This window comes from Molossus molossus, unplaced genomic scaffold (genome assembly GCF_014108415.1).
Source record: "Molossus molossus isolate mMolMol1 unplaced genomic scaffold, mMolMol1.p scaffold_m16_p_1, whole genome shotgun sequence".
NCBI classification, from domain to species: domain Eukaryota; kingdom Metazoa; phylum Chordata; class Mammalia; order Chiroptera; family Molossidae; genus Molossus; species Molossus molossus.
This window is the reverse complement of record NW_023425344.1, coordinates 83689925-83710277: the sequence shown is the minus strand read 5'-3', so window position 1 is coordinate 83710277 and position 20353 is coordinate 83689925. Positions and strand designations below refer to the sequence as shown.

Sequence of the window (20353 nt, the reverse complement as noted above, 5' to 3'; positions counted from 1 at the left end):
AGGGCTAATGGTAGCATTGGGTTTTGACACTAAATGAAGGTCATCCTTGATGATAAAGTTTATTAGTTAGAAATTATAAATCTCTCTTTTTTTGGGGGGGGGCCTAATCTTCACCCCTAAGATATTTTTCTGCTGATTTTAAGATATTTTTTCACTGAGTGGAAAGGCGGTAGGGAGAGGGAGAGGGAGAGGGAGAGGGAGAGGGAGAGAGAGAGAGAGAGAGAGAGAGAGAGAGAGAGAGAGAGAGAGAGAGAGAAAGAAACATTAATGTGAAAGAGACACATCGGTTGGTTGCCAACCATACAACCCCAACTGGGGCCATGGATGAAACCTGAAACCTAGGTACCCAGCTACGTGTCCTTGACCGGGAAGCAAACTTGCAACCCTTCAGTCCACAGGCCAACACTCTAACTGCTGAGCCAAACCGGCCAGCGCTCCCACCCCTCTTTTATATAACTATATCTGGTGTTTGACAGGGACCATCTAAATACACCTATTTCAGAGAAAGTACAGTTAATGACTAATGTGCAATTTTAAGTAAATGAGAACATCTTAGAACTAAAGCCATGGTATCCACAGTATTCTTATGTAATTTGTTAAATAATAATAATTTTATTTTCCAGTACTATTATTTTCATATATCTGAATTTTAAGTATTATTTTACCTATGATGATAGTATAAAAGTTCTAGAGTTTGGGAGTAACATCAGCAACATGGCAGAGTAGGCAGCTCTACTGTCCCACTCTTCTATAGAAACATCAAAAACAAGTAGGAACTACTATGTTGAATAAAAGTTGCAAGAGTAGGCATCCTTGTTTTCTTCCTGACCTTAGGGGAAAAGCTTTCAGTTTTTCCCCACTGAGTATTGTTAGTTGGATTTTTTCATATATAACTTTTGTCATGTTCAGGAAAAAATTTTTTTATCTTCATAGTTTATTGAATGTTTTGATCAAGGAGTGGTGCTGAATTTTGTCAAATGCCTTTTCTGCATCAATTGAGATGATTATGAGTTTTGTTCCTTTCTTTTTATGAATGTAATATATTGATTGATTTTTACATTTTTAGATACCCTTGCATTGCTAGCATAAATTCCATTTAGTCGTGGTGTATAATTCTTTTATGCTCCTAAATTCTTTTATGCTAGTATTTTTTTTTTTATTTTTTATTTTTTGAGGATGTTTGCATCAATATTTATCAGGGGTATTTGATGCTTGCTTGATGCTGGCTTTGGTATAAGAATAATGCTGGCCTCATAGCATGAGTTAGGAAGGATTCCCACCTCTTATGTTTGCTGGAAGAGTTTGAAAAGGATTGGTGTTCATTCTAACCAGAACAATTAGGCAAGAAAAAGAAATAAAAGGTATCAAAATTGGAACTTGTGTTAATTTCTCAGGCCCACAATAAAAGATAACACTGACTGGGTGGCTTAAAACAACAGAAATTTATTCTCTCGGTTCTGGAGGCCACGAGTCTGAAATCGAGGTGTCAGAAGGACCATGCTCCCTCTGCAGCTCTGGGTCGAGTCTTCCGTAGGCTGTTCCCAGCTTCTGGCCAGCAGTCCTTGTCACCCACAAATGGGAGAAAATATTTGTAAATTATATATCTGATAAGTATCTTATATCAAAATACAAAATTATCACCCAAAGCTCAGTTATTTATCTATTCACTTACAACTTCTACTACTCAACAACAGAAAGACAACAGATTCTAAAATGGGCATATATTTAGACATTTCTCTGAGGAAGATACACAAATAACCAAAAGCACATGAAGAGATACCTATCATCATTAGTCATTAAGGAAATGCAAATCAAAACCACAATGAGACAGCATAGAGTTGGAAAGGAAGTGGAGAAATTAGAAACACCCCCTTCCCTGTGCATGGCAGAGGGAATGTAAAATGATGCAACTTCTGTAGAAAATAGTTCGACAGTTTGACAGTTCCTTCAAAATGCAAATATAAAATTATCTAATGTGCCAACAATTTCACTTCTAGGTAAATACCCAAAAGAATTGAAAACAAGAGCTCAGACAGATAGTTGTATACCATTGTTCATAGCAACATTATTGACAATACTCGAAAGGTAGAAACAATCCAAGTGTATATCAGCAGATGAATGAACAAACAAAATGTGGTACATACATGCAGTATACAGGATGGGGCAAAAGTAGGTTTACAGTTTTGAGTACATGAAACAATTTATTCTTGCATTGTCCTGTATTAATTATTATATCATTTTCCTTTGAAAAACTGTAGACCTACTTTTGCCCCACACTGTATTATTCGGCCATAAAAAGGAACGAAATTCTGATATATGCTGCAACTTGGATGAATCTTGAAAACATTATTCTAGATTTAAGTAAGCCAAACACAAAGAACAAATATTCTATGATTTCATTTACATAAAATATTTAGAATAGGCAAATCCATGGGGACAGAAAGTAGGTTAGTGCTACTAGGGATGGGGAAGGGTGGATGTGAGTTTTGTTTAATGGGTACAGAGTTTCTTAATGGGATGATACATTTTGAAAATAATTAGTGGTTATGTGTACTTAATGTCATTGACTTGTATACCTAAAAATTGTTAAAATGGCCAAGTTTATGTTCTATATATTGTGCCTCAATTAAAAAAAAAAAATCTAGGTTTTGATGTGTTTGGGCTACCCAACTGTCTCCAGTTCATCTCAGCCTTAACATTTTTGATCAAACAGTAGTGGAAAATCTTTCATTAGAGCTGTTCTGATCAGGTCTCAACTTTTTTCTCTGTGGCTACTGTTTTAAAAAGCAAAATCCAACCAACAACAACAACAAAATAAACAAGAACAGTGATTTACAAACAAGTAGCAGTTTTTCTTCTAAGCTGCCATCAGTGCACTGAAGTGGCCATTCGATGTTCTCTCTCATCGATATTTCTATCTCTCCCTCCTTCTCCCTTTCTCCCTCTCTAAAGTCAATAAAGAAAAAAAAAATTTTTTTTTTTTAAATAATCAAGGGTAAAGTCAATTCAAACTTTGTGTCACATTTTAAATGAAAAACATGGCAAGGTCTCATCTCATTGCAGACAATCATCTGAAAACTCCCATGAGAATTTGCATCTTTGATTGCTAAACTGGCAACAGATTCCCTGGGCATAGAGGGAAAACATGCCAGTATGATATGTACAGAAAGCCCCATAAAAGATACCTCTTACAAAACTGAAATGTGCTGAATTAGTCTCAGAAAGCATGTTTATAAATCTGAGAAGCAAGGCAATAAATATGGGGGAGGCAGACATAGTCTGTTGTCCATATAAATGAACCCACAGGAAGGGATTTCTTGAGCAGATTACTCAGATTTAAAGGAAATTTTTATTTTTAACATTAACCAAATATTATATAGGGGGAAATGTGTAGTTTGTTTTGATACTCATAGCAACTATTACTCACACTACCCTACATCCAAACTAAACTCAAATTCTCATAAATCTCAGCTTGACAAAACACCATCATGAATCCATGTCTTTCCTAGAAGTAAATTATGTTTAGCAAGAATGATGACTTAGCACAATAGCCTGCTTTAATGTGTTACTGGGTTATTTTTTCCCCCGTGGGATCCATCTCTGGAGCTAATGATAGGTCTCAGACTGAAAAATGGCCAACAACATAGAACAGAATGAAAGTCTAATTGGTGTTTTCCTACCTTTAGTGAGTATTTCAGAAAAACTGTAAACGTCATATTGCTGTGTTAGTCACAGAAACTCACAAGACTTAAAAAATAATTGCTCTCTATCTAAGATTATATTTTGTGGTTATCTGACCACCAAGATTTCTTTCCTGCCTATGTTTGTCTTGTCCATCCTTTGGAAAATATTAGCAACAGCTGATTTTACCCTTAAAATGTTATATTCTTAGCATCAAATCAGTACTTTTTTGTCATCAAAAAATATATTCATCTGAGAACATAAAAGCCAATGGCAAGTAGTAAGTTATGTGTGCTATTCTTTCCTTTAAATCAGAATTAAACAAACACCCTGCCAAAACAAAGAACAAAAAAAATAGAAAAGAACAAAACATATTTCTGATTAACACTTGATTCAGGAACCTAGACAAGAGACCATTTTTGTGGAGATTCTGTGACCAAACAGTGTGAGTGGCTGGTACTTTCTACACATGGCATCTAAGGATTGAATTTAAAATGTGGCATCATTTGCAACTGAAAATATTCACATTTATAATAACTAAAGCATGCCATTGAAGCTATTTTTGAAAATAAGATAGTGGTCCAATTGTGTTCATTTACACTCCCCTAGAGGCCAAGGTTATTTGGTCTTTGGAGCTATTTGTACTACAATAATATGAGGCTTCCATCCTCTCATCCCACCCCATTACTTCCTGAATCCCTTAGCCAAGCTAAACCAAGTTTTATGATATTGTGATGATCACTGATAGCCTTTACCTATTCCAGTCCCCTTTTCTCTCTCTGGCCCTGTCTTGTCCTCTCTTTGCTCAAGCTCTTCCTCTAGCCTTTGGTCTCAGGCATCAGAGCTGATCCTATCTGGCATGTGCTCAGTGGGGACCCAGGGACTCTGAAAACACTCTAAACCAATCAAGCATATATCTTGTCTCTATAGTACACTTCTCTGGCTCCAGATAGTATCTACCTAGTTCTTCAGATTAATATGATACTTTCAAGCCACTTTGTGTGAGATCTTTTACCTGTCAGAAAATGTACTAGGCCTCTTTATAATTGTACCTTCAGCATTTTGATAAAGAATGGGAGGTGAATCTCCTTTATGAGTTCCAAATATGCAAGGAATTCTTTCTCAGTCTTATTAGACCTATAATCACTGGCTGTGGTTAAACTTGGCTTTCTTCCTGACATTTTCCTTGTCGTCTTGTCAGCAAATGATTTGGTCTGCGGGTTTACGTCAGATTATAAGGAAACATTTCACATATTAATGCAACTTGAGCACACTAGGCGTCACATGAGGCTTAACAGTAAAAATTCTCCTATATAACTCTGCATTTGTTAAGTGATGGAGGATGACTTTTAAAAGACCAATGAACTAAAATAAAACCTGTCCCAAAGAGTCCCTATTCTCAGTTTTTCAAAAGTTATGTGAATAAAAAGCAAGATAGGTGTGATATAGTAATGGGAATTTAAAACACTTAGTCCAGACTTTGGTTGTTGTTGTTTTTTAAACATGTTTAGTACATTTATTTTGTATATAAGCAGTTTTTTAAAAGACAGAGGGAGCTCTTTTCCAATTAACTGGAAAACTGCCAAGTCATCATCTGAATCCTGTGATCTCTGACACCTATATTCATGACCTATCATAGAATGAAAGTTGTTCTGTCTCAATATATGTTATTCTACATACCCACCCTGTCCTCCACAGCCCACCATTTAATTAATGACTTCTTACCACAGGAATGTTTGTGGCTGAATAAAAACTAACCATCATCACCCTCCCACTTGACCTTACAGAGGTTGGAACTTGGTTGTGATCCATCATAGCCGTAACCGTTTGGAATCTTGAGTTTTTGTTGTATACATTCTTTTCAGAGCATAGTATACTGTGTGGAATATGACTAGTGGCTTGGACATGGTATGAGTTTACTGTTCTCTGTTGTCTAGTGTAAACAGAAGTTAATGAATGATGGTTGCTGAAATTCTAGTCCCAAATATCACAGATCAAAGGAAAATGTACAAAAGGCTCTTGAAAGCTCCTGATACATGATGGTATTAGATAATGGAATTTTATCAGAAGAGGCTTATCTTCTAATGTGAGGCAGTATACTTTGTTTTTTATTAGCATAAAAACTATTTTCAAGCAAATTTTATGTCATGTCTAAAAATGTTTTCTCTTATTATTTTTTTAATGTGAACTTTAAAAAATGTCCAAGTAGCCAACCCTGGGTGTACTGTTTGACAGTATAAGCTGTTGTCAAACACTAGTCTGTAAATCTACAGGAAGATTCCATCTGCCATATGCATGAACACTAGCTCACAATCCACTATACATTTTAAAATGAAATGAATTCATATAAAGGAAAAAAATTTTAACCTAGAGTTTGTCATGAATTTTAGAAGGTCTTTGAACTAATTGAAATCGTGTGTGAAGTGTTGTACATATTTGCCTTTTTTTGAGAGAGAATAGATCCATAGCTTTCATCTGATTGCTAAAAGTATATGTCATCCAGTAAACGGTCGAGTCACGTATAAATTACTGTTCCATTAGAAGCAGTTCACATGAACACTGATTTGTCCCCATTGCAGACAAATCTGCCTCTTAAGTTTGAATCTGTACAATTGCAAGGTGTTGTAAATGGCTCTCCTGTTTGAGAATTGACTGGGGACAGAAAGAGGAAGAAAAGAGAAAAGGAAACTAGTTTACTATAAGCGTTTACTCTGAGTCAAGCACTTAAACATATGATGTCTAATTTAACCCTCCCAAAATGCTTTAATTGCACCATTCAAGTGTATTGTTACTACACCTTTGACAGGTGAAGGAAGTGAGGCCAAAGCGCTAAGTGGTTTACCCACAGCTAACCAGTGACAGGACCCTGCTTCCTGCACTATCCCGCTTATCACCCAGGCTGTTTGACTGAAATAGTGAATTAATTCTCCACCTTCTTGACTAGTGGCAACCAATTATATGGAAAATTATTGTTTGTCTTATTACCCTGCAGATGAGGTCTGCCAGTTTCTGACCCTCTCCATCTGCTGTCCTCACTCAGGTCACTTGAATCTACTGCCTGACTCGCTGCAACTTTACATCAGCCCTGCCTGCAGTCCCCCTTCCTTCCTCCATCCTTCCTTCCTCTATCGTACCCTACAACCAGAGTAAACTTTTTGAAATGTAAATCGAATCACTGCCAAAAATGCCTCTGTGCCTTCCCATTGCTTCCAAAATAAAATGCAAACCCTAATCATGGTTTATAGACTCTTCATGATCCGGACTCTGCTTTGTCTTTGAGGCTCATCCCTTCCTGCTTCTCTCTCTCTCTCTCTCTCTCTCTCTCTCTCTCTCATCCACCCTTCCTCTCTTTCTAAAAGCAATAAAAACATACCCTTGAGTGAGGATTTTTTTTAATCAGAAATAACCTTAAGGTTTCCAAGCTGGGTTTTGGGGGATGTTGCTGATACCTTTACTAGAGATAAGGAAGAGGAAAATAAAGTAGGTTTGTAGGGAATGTGATGAATTTTGGACATACTGAGTTTGAAGTGCTAATGTCAGTCAAGCATTTAGAAGTTCAGACTAGAATTCAAAGCAGAGTTAAAACTAGTTGTGTATTATGTAGAATCCCTCACTTATGAAATAAACACTTAGTATTCTACAATACAAAAAATGATGTGGGGTCTTTCTTTCTTATAATTATTTTTATTTTATTTTATTTTTCTTTATTTTTAGAGAGAGAGGAAGGGAGAGGGAGAGAGAGATAGAAACATCGATTAGCGAGAACATTGACTGGCCTCCTCTTTCATGCCCCCCACTGGGGATTTGGCCCACAACCTGGGCATGTCCCTGACTGGGAATCAAACTGGTGATCTCTTGGTGCATGGGTTGATGCTTAACCACTGAGCCACACTGCTGGGCTCTTTCTTATAATTAAATTTAAAAGCTTATAGATGCAGTATTCCAGAAAGGAAGACAAATTCCAGGTCATAGACTCAAGAGATTGGCAAAAGACCAGTATAAGATATAACATATTTGTTTCAATAAATTATAAAAATCCATTAAATTTCTTAGCTAATAAATAAGAAAAATCTGCTTTAGTGCAAGTGATTGACAGAAAAGATTAACAAAGGAAATGAGAGATCAAAGGAAAATGGAAGAAGGAAATGAAAACACCATTCTGTCACGAGAAAAAAATTCTGTTATTGGGGCATTAGCAAAGCAAACAATGAAGTAGAAGTTACATTGACTCATGTTGAGGTATCAAGTGCAAATATTTGTTTTTCTGGCCATACACAAAACATTTAAATCCTCTTCCTTTCCTTTAATTCTCTTGAGATTTTGTTAGAATTACACATAACAGAGTGAAATAAAAGAAATTGATAATTGCATATGAAAATATTAACCTGTCTTTTTTTCACATACCACTAAGAATTACCACACACATTGCGAGAACAAGAGCTAAGAAGTAAGCATGGAGCCAGACAGAGGAATTTTCACTACTTCTCCTTCAGAGTTTTTCTGTTACTTCAGTTCCTTAATTGTGTGAATGAACTGAAGGTATTGCCTCTCATCTGACTGCTCTGTGGACTTCCACATTAAAATGATCACCTTTATTCTTATTCTTTTGTTATTACTGCTATATTTATAAACTTCATCAGCAGTACTTTTTTATGTGTGTTTTTATATAGATGACTTTTGAAAGACTTAATTTTTTTAAATCATCACATCTTTTTCAGCTCATGAAAGAGTCACACAAAGGCCTTGTTAGTAAAGGATAAAAGAAAATATTATTTGACTTTTACCAGAAGCAATTCAATAGCTTCCTTGTCGTTTGCCCCCTTTCTACCTCCTCCAGTGCCTGACACAGTAAATGCTCAAAAACTATATGTTGAATGATTTAATCCATTATTCAGCAGATAACAGAGCTAACACTATGTGCTGGGCACTGTTCTTGGCATTGTAGAAACAAAGTTCCTACTTTCATGGCACTTACCATATATTGAGAAAGGCAGTCAATAAACACATATATCAAGTGGTTATAAATACTTAAGTAAAAAATAAGGTAGGATGGGGGAAAGAGTAGTGGTGGTTTATTTTATTTATAAAGTGATCAGAGAAGCCCTTATTCTGTGTGATATGGGGAAAGCCACTAGAAAATGGGGAACAAAGGGTTTTGTATGATCTGACTTTTACTTTGAGAGAATCGTCTGGTTGCCATGTAGAGAAATGCTGGAGGGGCAAGGATGGAGGGAGTAGAACAAGAAGTTACTGCAGTGGTCTAAGTAAGAGGTGATGGTAGCTTAGACGAGGAGATGAGATTAGAGGGGTTGGAAGTAGAAGAGGGGTTTGCAAATTTGCAAATTATATAAGAACTCATAGACCATGGTAAAATATTTAGATTTTATTCTGAATAAAATGAGAGGCTATCGACGGGTTTTGAAAGAAGAGGTTATATGATCTGACTTAACTTTTTTTTCTTTTATTTATTTTAGAGAGAGAGAAAGGGAGAGGGGGAGAGAGATAGAAACATTGATGAGAGAGAACATCGATTGGCTGCCTCCTGCATGCTCCCCACTGGGGACTGGACCCACAACTTGGGCATGTGCCCTGACCAGGAATCGAACCAGCAACCTCTTGGTGCATGGGGTCGATGCTCAACCACTAAGCCACACCAGTCAAGCTGACTTAACATTTTTAAAGAATCACTCACATTGTGTGGTGCATTGAGGCAAGGGTGGAAGCAGAAGAGGCCAGTTAGGATAATGCATGGAGTAATCTAGGTAAGAAATACTGGTTGTTTGGAGTGGGGTGGCAGTAGCAGAAGTTGTGAGAGGTGATCAGATTCTTAATATGTTTTGAAGTCAGAGAAGATATACATTAGTAGAGGGAAAAAGAAACAAATGTAAATCCAGGTCAATTGCTTAAACAACTGGAAAAATGGGGTTGACATTTTCTGAATTGGGGAAGACTTCAGGGGAGGTGAGGAGGTAGAGATGGGGTAGGAATCAAGGTTCTCTTTTGAAACTGTTAAGTTTGAGAAGTTATTGGATATCTAAGTTATTGGAGATATGGAGGAAGCAGATAGATTCATGAGTTTAGAGTTCAGGGAAGAGACTAAAGCCATAAATTTAAAGTCATCAATGTATAGATGAGACTTAAAGCACATGGGACTAGATGAGATCACTTAGGGGATGAAGGTAGAGAGGGAAGAGAAAAAGTCAGAAGACAGGTGTGGGGCAGAAGTCAGGAAGATAAGAAAAATCCACCAAAGAAGACAGCTAGAGAGGCAGGAGAAGTAGGAGAGAGTGGTAATGGAAAGTTAATGAGAGAGTTTTGCAAACAGGAGATGGTCAGATGGTGCTGATGGGTCAAGTCAGATTCAAATTCAGTCTTAAAATTTTGATTTGGTACTGTGACGTAGTGGAGGTTATTGCTGAGCTTTACAAATGTATTTTGAGGGAATAAATGGAATGGATTTGAGAGGGAACAGGCTTCCTGCAAAGAAATGAAAAGACATGGATGGGGAGCACAAACTTACAGATTACAGGAGACTTAAAAGTCATTGATTAATCAGTGTGTGGACCACGTTTGGATCCTGATGCAAATAAACAGATTATAAATATAAATAAGTAGATGATGGATAAATGAGTAGGCAGTATTTGTGAAGTAACAGGAAATGTGAACACTTACTGAATATTTAATTGTATTAAGGGGTTATTCTTAATATTTTCTAGGTGTGATAATGGTACTGTAGGTATATTTTTAAAGTTTATTTCAAAGACACATATTTATGGACTAAATGATATATGGGATTTACATCAAAATAATAAGTATGGTTGAGAGGAGTGGTGGGAGGAATAAAAAAATTAATTGTCTCTGAGTTATAATGATTGAATCTGGGTGTTAGTTTCCATTTTTGTCTTTTTTTTTTTTATGTGCAGTTCAACTTTTTAATAAAACCAGAATATGCATAGCACATGCAGTGCTAGCGTGTAATTGTGTTTGTATATTTTTTACATTTTTCTTAAACAATTAAGGAGAGAGATTGGGTAGTGATAAAATGGAGACAAAAACTATAGGCAACAGAAAATTAAAACAAGAAAACACATTGAGTTAGTACACTACAATTATTTATATATTTCCTTATATAACACAAACTAAAACGTTTAAGATAATATCTTAACACTAACAAATTTCCTAATCTTGAAGATTGGTCCCAAGAATAGAAGGCAATAGATAACACCGTAGCATGGATTCTGAATATCCCAGGTACCATGAGAATAGGTATATTTAAAATAAACATGGATTAGAAAGCCTGGACCACATAATGACTGTTTTATAAACTCCCCCTTTTTTTTTCTTGCACAATTAACCATTTTCCAGTACATAACTTCCTGGAGTGACCTGTTCTGCTCCTTACTTGGCACAAATGCCTGTAGTAGTTTGACCTCGAGTTCACCTTCATGGTCTAACCCTACTGCTGGTTTAACTTCTGTGAGTGAAACAAAGTAAGGCATTTACTGTTTTATTACTATGGACACTGGTTTCACATCTTATGCAGCACTCTTTTCAGTGTTAATGAGGTATAATTGACACATAGGAATTGTATGTATTAAAGGTGTATAACTTTATTTTGAAATATGTATACATGATGAAATGATCACCACAATCAAGCTAATTAACATGTTAATCACCTCATAGATACCGTTTCCTTTCTTTTTTTCTTAGCAAATGTCAAGTATACAATATTGTTATATTCGCTGTACATATCTGTAGTCATCATGCTGTACATTAGATCTCCAGACTTTTTCAGCCTGCATAACTGAAAATTTGAACCCTTTGACCAACATCTGCCCCTCTCCACCCCCTACCCCCTCCTCCTGGCAACCACCATTCTACTCTGCCTCTGTGAGTTGAACTGTTTTTGATTCCACATATTAGTGAAATCATGCAGTATTTGTCTTTACGTGTCTGCTTATTTCACTTAGCATCATATCTTCCAGGTTCACTCATGTTATCTCAAATGGAGAATTTCCTTTTTTACCTTGATAATATTCCTGTGTGTGTGTGTGTGTGTGTGTGTGTGTATTGCATTTTCTTTATCCGTTGTCCATCAGTGGAGACTTAGGTTATTTCCAGTGAACATGGGGATGTAGATACCTCTTTGAGATCCAGATTTTATTTCCTTTGGATGTATATCCAGAAGTAGGATGGCTAGATCATATGATAGTTCTATTTTTTCATTTTTTTAGGAACTGCCATAGTTTTTTCTGTAGTGGCTGCACCAGTTTACTTCCCCACCAATAGCACGGAGAGGTTCCTTGTGTAGTTTATTTAAGCAAATAAACTTTTGTAGTACTCTTAAGAAAATAAATCTCAAAATTATACTTGATCAACCCTGGCCGGTTTGGCTCAGCGGTTGGAGCACCGGCCTGCGGTACAGAGAGACCTAGGTTCGATTCCCACTAAGGGCACGTACCTCGGTTGCAGTTTGTCCCCGGCCCTGGTTGGTCGTGCGGGTAGCAGCCACTCGATGTGTCCCTTCACGTCGATGTTTCTCTCTCTCTCTTCCTCTCTCTCCCTCCAGCTCTATCTGAACAAAAAATGGAAAAATGTCCTCGGGTGAGGATTAAAAAAAAAAAAATTATACTTGATCATATAATTGAGGGAAGAGATCAGTAGAATATTAGATAAATCATCCCTACCTCTTTCCTACTAATCTTTGCTATAACTCATGTTTCTAATTGAAATCCATGAGATGGGCAGTTCAAATGGTGAAGACCTTTATTAATGACTCCAGAAATCTCTTAAATAATCAGGACAAAACAGCACTTGAATTATATTAACCCGAGGCCACACTATACTCTAAATGGAGAAATCACCTCATATTCTGTTTCTTATCTCAAACACGTTTATCTCAGTGGGCTAGCTAACTCTTAGAAATAGATACATAATTTGCATGAAGTATCAGTCTAGCTCCAACCACACAGTGTGAGAAATATTAAACATGCACCATATTTTCAGTATTCCAGAGGGTCAAGAGGGTACATAAGACTAATACAGCATCAGCTCACATCCATAAAACCAAGACAATAAATCACTACAGCAGCTCATTGCAAGTTCCCTTATTCTGTTCCATCACCAACCAAAAGTGATATGTATTTCCATATCCAAGATTTAGCATTATTTGGGGGGAAAGGAGTGGCCAAACAGAATGGAAGAGAAAAAGACTTCTCACATTGAACTTCACCGATGTGTTAGCCAACTCCTGCCAGTCGTTCAGTCCCCAATGTGAACTTAAAACTCACGAGTCCAAAGCCTCACATCAAGAAAAGTAACTGTCCTGCAGCGTGCTCCTTGCAGAACCTTGCAGAAACCCAGTTTTCTCAGCTTCCTGCTTCTACCGAAATCTGTGTCCTAAGGACACCCCATGAGAAACACGTCCCTGCTCTGTGCTCCTTTTGGGCCTCAGCTGTTCTCAGCTTTTCAGTTCTTGGCCTTAGTTAACCTGCACTGTGGCGGATCCGAAATCCCTTCCTTCACTCCTGCCGGAGAACTTGACTTCCTCTGGACAAACATGCCAGCCTCTTAGCCGAAGCCAAGATGCAAGATAAAGAGAAGAGACAAGATGGAGCGGCGCCCTCGAGAGCCCGCCACTTCCAGACAGTGCCAGCCCCAGCGCTGGAAATGAATACCACCACCAGACCCTCCTAACCCGAGGAATGACAAAAATGCAAGCGTTTTTCCCTCTCCACCTGGGAGTCCAGCAAATACCAGATCCTGCCAGCTCCATGTGGCATGTTGCCCTCTGTCTCAGCTGGTTGTGCCATTTGAGGAACCCCATTGTCTCCACACAGGACTGATCTCACTAATTCCACCCCTACAAACCTTTAGCCTTTTTAGTGCAAAGTAACTTACCCTCCACACAGGACTATACCTATAAAAGTTGCAGTTTGAGGTCCCAGGTACACTTGACCAGCAAATGAATCCCATTATTTTATAAAATGATTCTCAATGCTGGCTACACAGTAGAATCACCTGGCAGGCTTTAAAAAAAAAAAAAAAACCTAACAAACAAAACACAAACCTGGAGCTCCATCCTAAGAAACTCTATTACCTGTCTGGAGGGGGCCTGAGAATCTCTGCTTCCTAAAAGCTCCGTATGATTCTGATGTCTTCATAACCACTGGACCAGGATGATATTCTGCCACTTCCAGCAAGAGTATTGCTCAGTACGTCTAGGTTTGTGATTTCTATTTGATGCCAGGCCTCTCCCCAAAACTACAGCTTGCAGTCTAGACAAGGGCCTTAACCAACCAAGTCCAGTACCCTGTGCGTTTACTCCCTGAAGCTGCCAAAGCCCTGCCTGATGGAGAGCAAAAGATGGGTGAAACCCTGAACTCTGCACACCTGTTTCTCCTCTGTTCCACCGCATATCTTCTCCGTGAGTAATGTGGCTTTTCCCACAAGGTGGAAACCACCTCTGCACATTCACAGCCCTTTCTTCCTCCTGCACCTGTCAAGCTATAGCCACAGAGAACGTGACCTGATCAATGCACATGGCCATCGCATCTGGCTCCCTATTCCTTTCAATAATGAAGGAGGATGGAGAGCAGGAACATCTGTCCTCATTCCTGTGAAATTCAGAAGTCCCTGCACTGCTTTTGTAATAGCCACCCATACCACTTGATGTTGCTTGTTCCTGTCTCCTCCACTGAACTATAAGCACTGCAAAAACAGGAACAGTGCCTGGTACTTAGTAGGTGCTCAGTGAAATGCTTGATTGATAAAGGGATGAACAAATGAATGACTAGATGGAGAAGAGGAGCTGTTTCCATGATAGGAGTGGCAAAGATGAAGTGATGGCCTCGCTGTTCGGAGCTGGCATTTAACACCGATAATTGGGACCACAGGCAGAGGAGCAGAACTCACAATTTTAACCTAAAACTCAACGTTTGCTCTTTTTCTGTAAGCACAACTTTGCTTTTTTTTTCAAGGCATCTAAACTTTTCTTATGTCCTTATACTCCATTTCTGCTTTTCTTCTTAGCCCCACCCCCACACGCAGCAGCACCCTGCTTGTTCCAAGTGCTCTGCCCTGCCTGCTTTGCCTTTGCCTTTGCCAGCTCCACTGCAGATGGCCTAGCTGTCCTGCCCTCCTTACAGTGCCGGCGGGTGTCCTTTCCAGCCCTGCAGCATAGTTTAAGGGAGATTAGCTAAGTGCACAGGAAGTCCTTCCTTACTCATTTTCTGACTTCTACAGTGTTTTGAACGTACTGAACACTACAACTGCCTCTCCACAAGGCCTCATTAGTGATAGTGTGTTTACCTTAGAATCCTGCCTAAATGGTAATTGTACTGCCGCGTGTGGGAGAATGAAGCTAAGGTGATTCAGTAGTCATATGGGACCAGAGGCTGTGCTGCCAGTACGTGACTCGGGGTAGATGAATCCCGTGTCTCTGTTCTTAAGGACTGGTTCAAAGAGAAACAAGCAGGAAGAGGATGGAGATCAGCTCATATTGGCATTCTAGGTCACCTGATACCTTTTGAAAGTCAGGAGCCCTATTTCTCTTCAACATTAATTACTCTTAGGGATACCCTCTGTGGCTCTAGAGAGTGTAGGACCTGAAATGGGAGCTGCCATTCGAATCTCTGTAGAGGCATTGCGGAGAAAGATGAGAAGATCCGGGGGGTCAGCAGTGCTGGGATCCATTTATGTGCGATGATTTGAAGATTGCCAACATCCCAGTCCAGCCACATCTATTCCACCTACATGCCGATACCTTTATCCTTCTGGCTTAAGATAGTATTTTTCAAAATAGTGTCCATGGACTACCTGCTTTAGAATTATCTAGTGGTGTTTGTTAAAAACAAAGCAAAAAAACCCGCCACATTCCTGAGCCCCAGATAATAAAGCAGAATCTCTGGACATGAAGACTTGAACTTACCTTGGCCAAACCACTCAGCTCATCCTTTTGAACCATGAAGACTAGACCTTTGGCTTAGGGCTTTACCAACTATTAAGTTTCAAGTGCTTCCAAGAAGCAATAGCACTGCGAGCAGATATTGGTGATTTTTCTTGTAAGATCTGAGATCAGGTTATGATGAAGTAATTGAAAAGAATGTTAGGACACCACCAAGGGGAGGAAATAGAGGGAGAACAGCCAGAGAGCCCACTACAACCTTTGCTTTATCCTTTTGCCCCGGGTTACATGTCATTGGTCACAGCTGAATTCAGTTCCACGAGCATATATTGAGCCCGTGTATATGCCTGGCTCTGGGGATAAAAAAGAAGTAGAACAGATTCACGATCATAGGGGAGTTCACAGTTTGATAGAGGAAGCAGGCCCTTAAATAGGGAATTTGAATAAATATGGCAAGCCAAAGATAGGGATTTTCACAAGAGATTTGGGGGGCTGAAAAAAGGGGCTCCTAAGCAAGACATATCTCCTAGAGAAGGAGTGCCTGAGTAGGGAAATGAGTAGAAATTTGGCAGACGAGGGTGAGGGTGGGGGCTCTTTTGAGGAGGAAATAAAGCGGGGCCAGGAGCTGGTGGGAAATGGATCATGTTCCCAAAATAAGTCACCCTGCACTCCCAAAGGTACAGAAATAGAGAAAGATAATCAGTGATAGGTAGACACGGCCAGGCCAGGAGATATGTGTGTGTCTTGGTAACTTCAAAGTTCTCTTTTGCTAGACATCTGGAAGACTTCTTGGATCAGTTCTTCAAATTCATTCCAAGCTTATGGTCTCAAACTGTTTATTGCGTTTGTTCGAAAAACAATACAGTCAGTTTAGAGGCCCTCTCTAGGATGTCGTGCATGGGACTGCAATAACTAACAAGTTACAGTAATATCAAAAGTTATTCAATAAAGCCCTGACCAGGCGGCTCAGTTGGTCAGAGTATCATCCCATATGCCAAAAGTTTACAAGTTTGATTCCCAGTCAGGACACATACCTAGATTTCGGGTGTGATTCCCCAGTGTTTCTCTCTCACATCAATGTTTCTCTCTCTTTCTCTCTCCATTCCTTTCTCTCTAAAACTCAATAAAACCATCTTCTTGGGTGAGGATTTTCTTTAAAGTTCAATATAGATTCGAGAATGTTTTGAATATTAATGGCCTCTTGAGAAGGAGATTGAGAACAGAGGTAGAAGGAATTTACTTCCTACAGTATATCCTTTTATACTGTTTGAGTTGTTTACATGTATATTTATGGCCTATTCAAACAAGTTTAAAACAGAACCAAAGAGACACATTTATTTCATAGCATCAAGTTGTTTGTCATTATATGAGTAATTTATTTTCTTTTTAAAACCAAATTAGTGATACCATAGTGACAGCCAGTAATATAATTAGTTCGTTTTTCACAGCTTAAGAAAAAAATGGGATTGGACAAATACAAATTTTATATATCCTGTATAAAATTGGCCTTTTTTTTTTTTCAGTTTGCAGCACATCTTGTGAAGATGAAATATCCAAGAATCTGTATTCTAGATGGTGGCATTAATAAGATCAAGCCAACAGGCCTTCTCACTGTCCCCTCTCCTCAAATATGAAGAAACAAGAGGATGACTGTCAAAGGGCAGAGGGGCCTCAGCTCCCACCAGCTCAGCTCTTCACTGCCTTGCCACTCGAAGACGGAACTAGACTCAGAGTGTTAAGTTCATACAGTTTTGTCAGGAGCCTTTTCTTTTTTTTTTTTTAACGTCATGACCCAAATGTTCCACTATCTAGGCAACAAACTTGACTATACATGTGTTGCTGAAAGAATTTTCTTAACAGTGAAATCTGATCCTGTATGTTCAGCCCACTGCAACACAGGCAGAGGAATTCAGCTGACTAGGCAGACTTAGCATTATCAAGAAATCTCACCTGCACTAAAAAAGTCGTCTTCCATTGCACCGAATAGACAGTCCTAACAAAGGTATTATTTAGAAAAACAGACTGAATGTGGGCTGAAATCATCTTTCCATGATAATGAAAAGTGTAAGGCCATTAATGCTACATTCGGTAACTCATTTTTGACCCAGACAGGTCGTGTGTGTGTGTGTGTGTGTGTGCTTGTGTGCACGTGCACATGTGTTTAGAGGGAGAAGAACGTAGCCCACTGAAGAAAGTAATAATAGTCTACTTCCAGAACAATGAAAGTATAGATGGAATACTTATTTGTTCCGCTTCTGTAGCAGAGAAACCCTAACTAAGAGTGACTTAAACAAACTAGAACTTTATTTCTCAGTCAGTCTCGGGCTAGTATATTTGTTTAGTAAGAGCTCAGGTGTCTATTCTCATTGCGTTACCACCCCCAACACAGGGTTCCATCTGCTGGATCAAGACGGCTGCTCCGCTCTCACCATCACCTCTGCAGTTTAGAAGGAAGGAGTAGAGGAGGAGGGAGTGGGGAAGAAAGGAAGGAAAGAACAGGGAGGGAAGGAGGAAGGAAGGAAGACAAGATGAAAGAGAGGGGAGAACATGCGTCTTCTCTAAGGACAAAAACCGGAAGTTGCTAATATTACTTCTGTGTATATACCACTGGCCAGAACTTAGACTTGTGGCCACACCTAGCTCTAAGGAAAACTAGGAATATAGGTTTTGACTGGGTGGCCACCTACCCAGCTTAAAAGAAAAAAAAATGTGTGGGAAGAGGAGAACATATTGAAGGACAGCTAGCACATTATTCTAAATATTAAGTACTATACTTTACTGAATCATAAACATATCACAATTTTTTGTACTATTAAGGAAGAAAATACAACCAAATTAACTGTGACGCAACATTGATTATAAGATGCATCCCCATTTCAAAAATGTAAAGTATGCCTCTTAGAATTACTGAAATAGATACGTCTTTGTCTTTAATTTTATTTTAACTAAAACATGTTCTTTCATCTTTAACTTATATTCCTCTTTAGTGTTAGGAATACTTAGGTAGAACATTTTAATAAGAGCCTCAATTCAACTTTCCAGGCTATGGTTTTATTGTTGCTGTTTATAATGGGTTTTTTCATCTATTTTTTTATTGAGATATAATTTACATACCATAAAATTCAGCTTTTAAAATGTACAATTCCATGTTTTTTAGCATGTTCACACAATTGTGCCATCATCAAATTGCAGAATATTTTCATCACCCCAAAAATATAAATCCTGTCCCTATTAGCAGTTGTTTCCTTTTAACCCTCCCAAAGTCTTTGATTTAGTTTTTGCATATAGAGTGCAATATATATCTGACTGTATTCTTATGTGGGTATCAAATCCCATGGGCCATGTCTTTAGTTTGTTTTATCAAATTATAGTAATTCATCAGATATGTTTTGACATCTACTATGTGTAAGGCACTGATGACCAATAATTATATTCTGTGACACCCCCCCCCCCTTCTCCTACATAATATACAAAAAAAAAAAAAATGTGAAAATTTTACCTCAATTTCTCTAACATTTTTGGGGCTGTCGTCCACCCTGGTTACGGAAGTATTAAATCCTCCTATCCATCCCTTCAGTCTGTGATGACTTGTCTGACTCATAGTCATGATGCAGTGCTGCTGATCATTTGGAGAGAGTGGTCTGAGTCTAAGCCTTGCTGGGAAAGCAAAGAAGGGTGGAGGGGTGGGTGGGGATGTGGATTGAATGGGGTGGTAGATAGTGGGAGAGGATAAAGACCTGAGTCTTGTGAGGAGAGCTGTGTAAGAAAATAATAGTAGCCAACATTCATCACAGTTTTGCATTTGTTCTTTCTTAAAATGATACATGTAGGCTTTTGAAAAAAAATGGAAGGTTATTAAACATCCAACTTATGAATAATATTTAATATTCTCAACAGTAAAGTAAAAAATAGCATACAGTGACTGCCACGTGTACGTGCAGAGCATGCTATTCAATGACTGGCGGTTTCAATGAAGTTGACCTCAACAGCTGTTTGTTGAATTAAACCTAAATAACCCATGATTTATACAGGTAACCTTTTAATTACACTATTGACTTCTATACTGTCATTATCAGCACTGTTTTTTCTGGCATCAACAGTCTCTTCCCTCTGCCTGGAATACCTTATGACCACTACCAGCCCCATTCTCTCTCTCTCTCTCTCTCTCTCTCTTTCTCTCTCTCTCTCTCATCCAGCATCAGTAACATCTCTTCCAATCTCTGACTTTCTCATGCTGCATTAAGAGCCTCAATACTTTAAAAAATAGATGTATTGCATCGTTTTGCAATTATCTGTTCACATCTGGGCCTGATATTAAAGCATGGGCTCCTTTAAGGTCAGAGACCAAAATTTATACCTCTTGTTATCCTCAGCAATCCACTGCATTGGAGATGCTTGATAAATGTAAAATTGAATTGAATTGAATCTCTAGCTTAGGGATTGTAGAATCTCTATGAATAGAAAAAATATTAAAACAACCCAGGTAATTTTTTTAAATGCCAAACCTATCTGGTACCTGATGAATATAAATTAATTAAAATCTCATTTCACTGAGTGGAGAAAGGATCTCTAATGTACCACCCGGCTCTAAAATGTTATATTCCAAAAGTTAGAACAGGGAACTTCCAACAACAGGATAAGCTAAACCAGTTGCGTCCCTTTTTCAAAACACAGAAATGCTGGATTAAAAAAGAATATTAAAAATGTTTAATTCTTTACCAAAGTTGAAAGAAAGAAAAAAGAGGAACAGAAACACTATTAGGCCCA

General features: G+C 38.4%; 1 protein-coding gene across 8 annotated transcripts in view; it reads left to right on the top strand.

Moving 5' to 3' along the window:
• The window catches only part of TBCK (TBC1 domain containing kinase), a 221172-nt gene extending 202716 nt beyond the window's left edge, over nt 1-18456 (top strand). For 6 of the 8 annotated variants that reach the window (XM_036256032.1, XM_036256023.1, XM_036256056.1 and 3 more), the window contains one exon: nt 17110-18455. In XM_036256032.1, the coding sequence (XP_036111925.1) occupies nt 17110-17220 (111 nt within the window). In that variant the 3' untranslated portion in view covers nt 17221-18455. Of the gene's footprint in view, nt 1-17109 lie in introns of all 8 variants that reach the window. The other 2 variants (XM_036256074.1, XM_036256083.1) reach the window with 1 other exon arrangement.
• Nucleotides 18457-20353: the final 1897 nt, after the last annotated feature.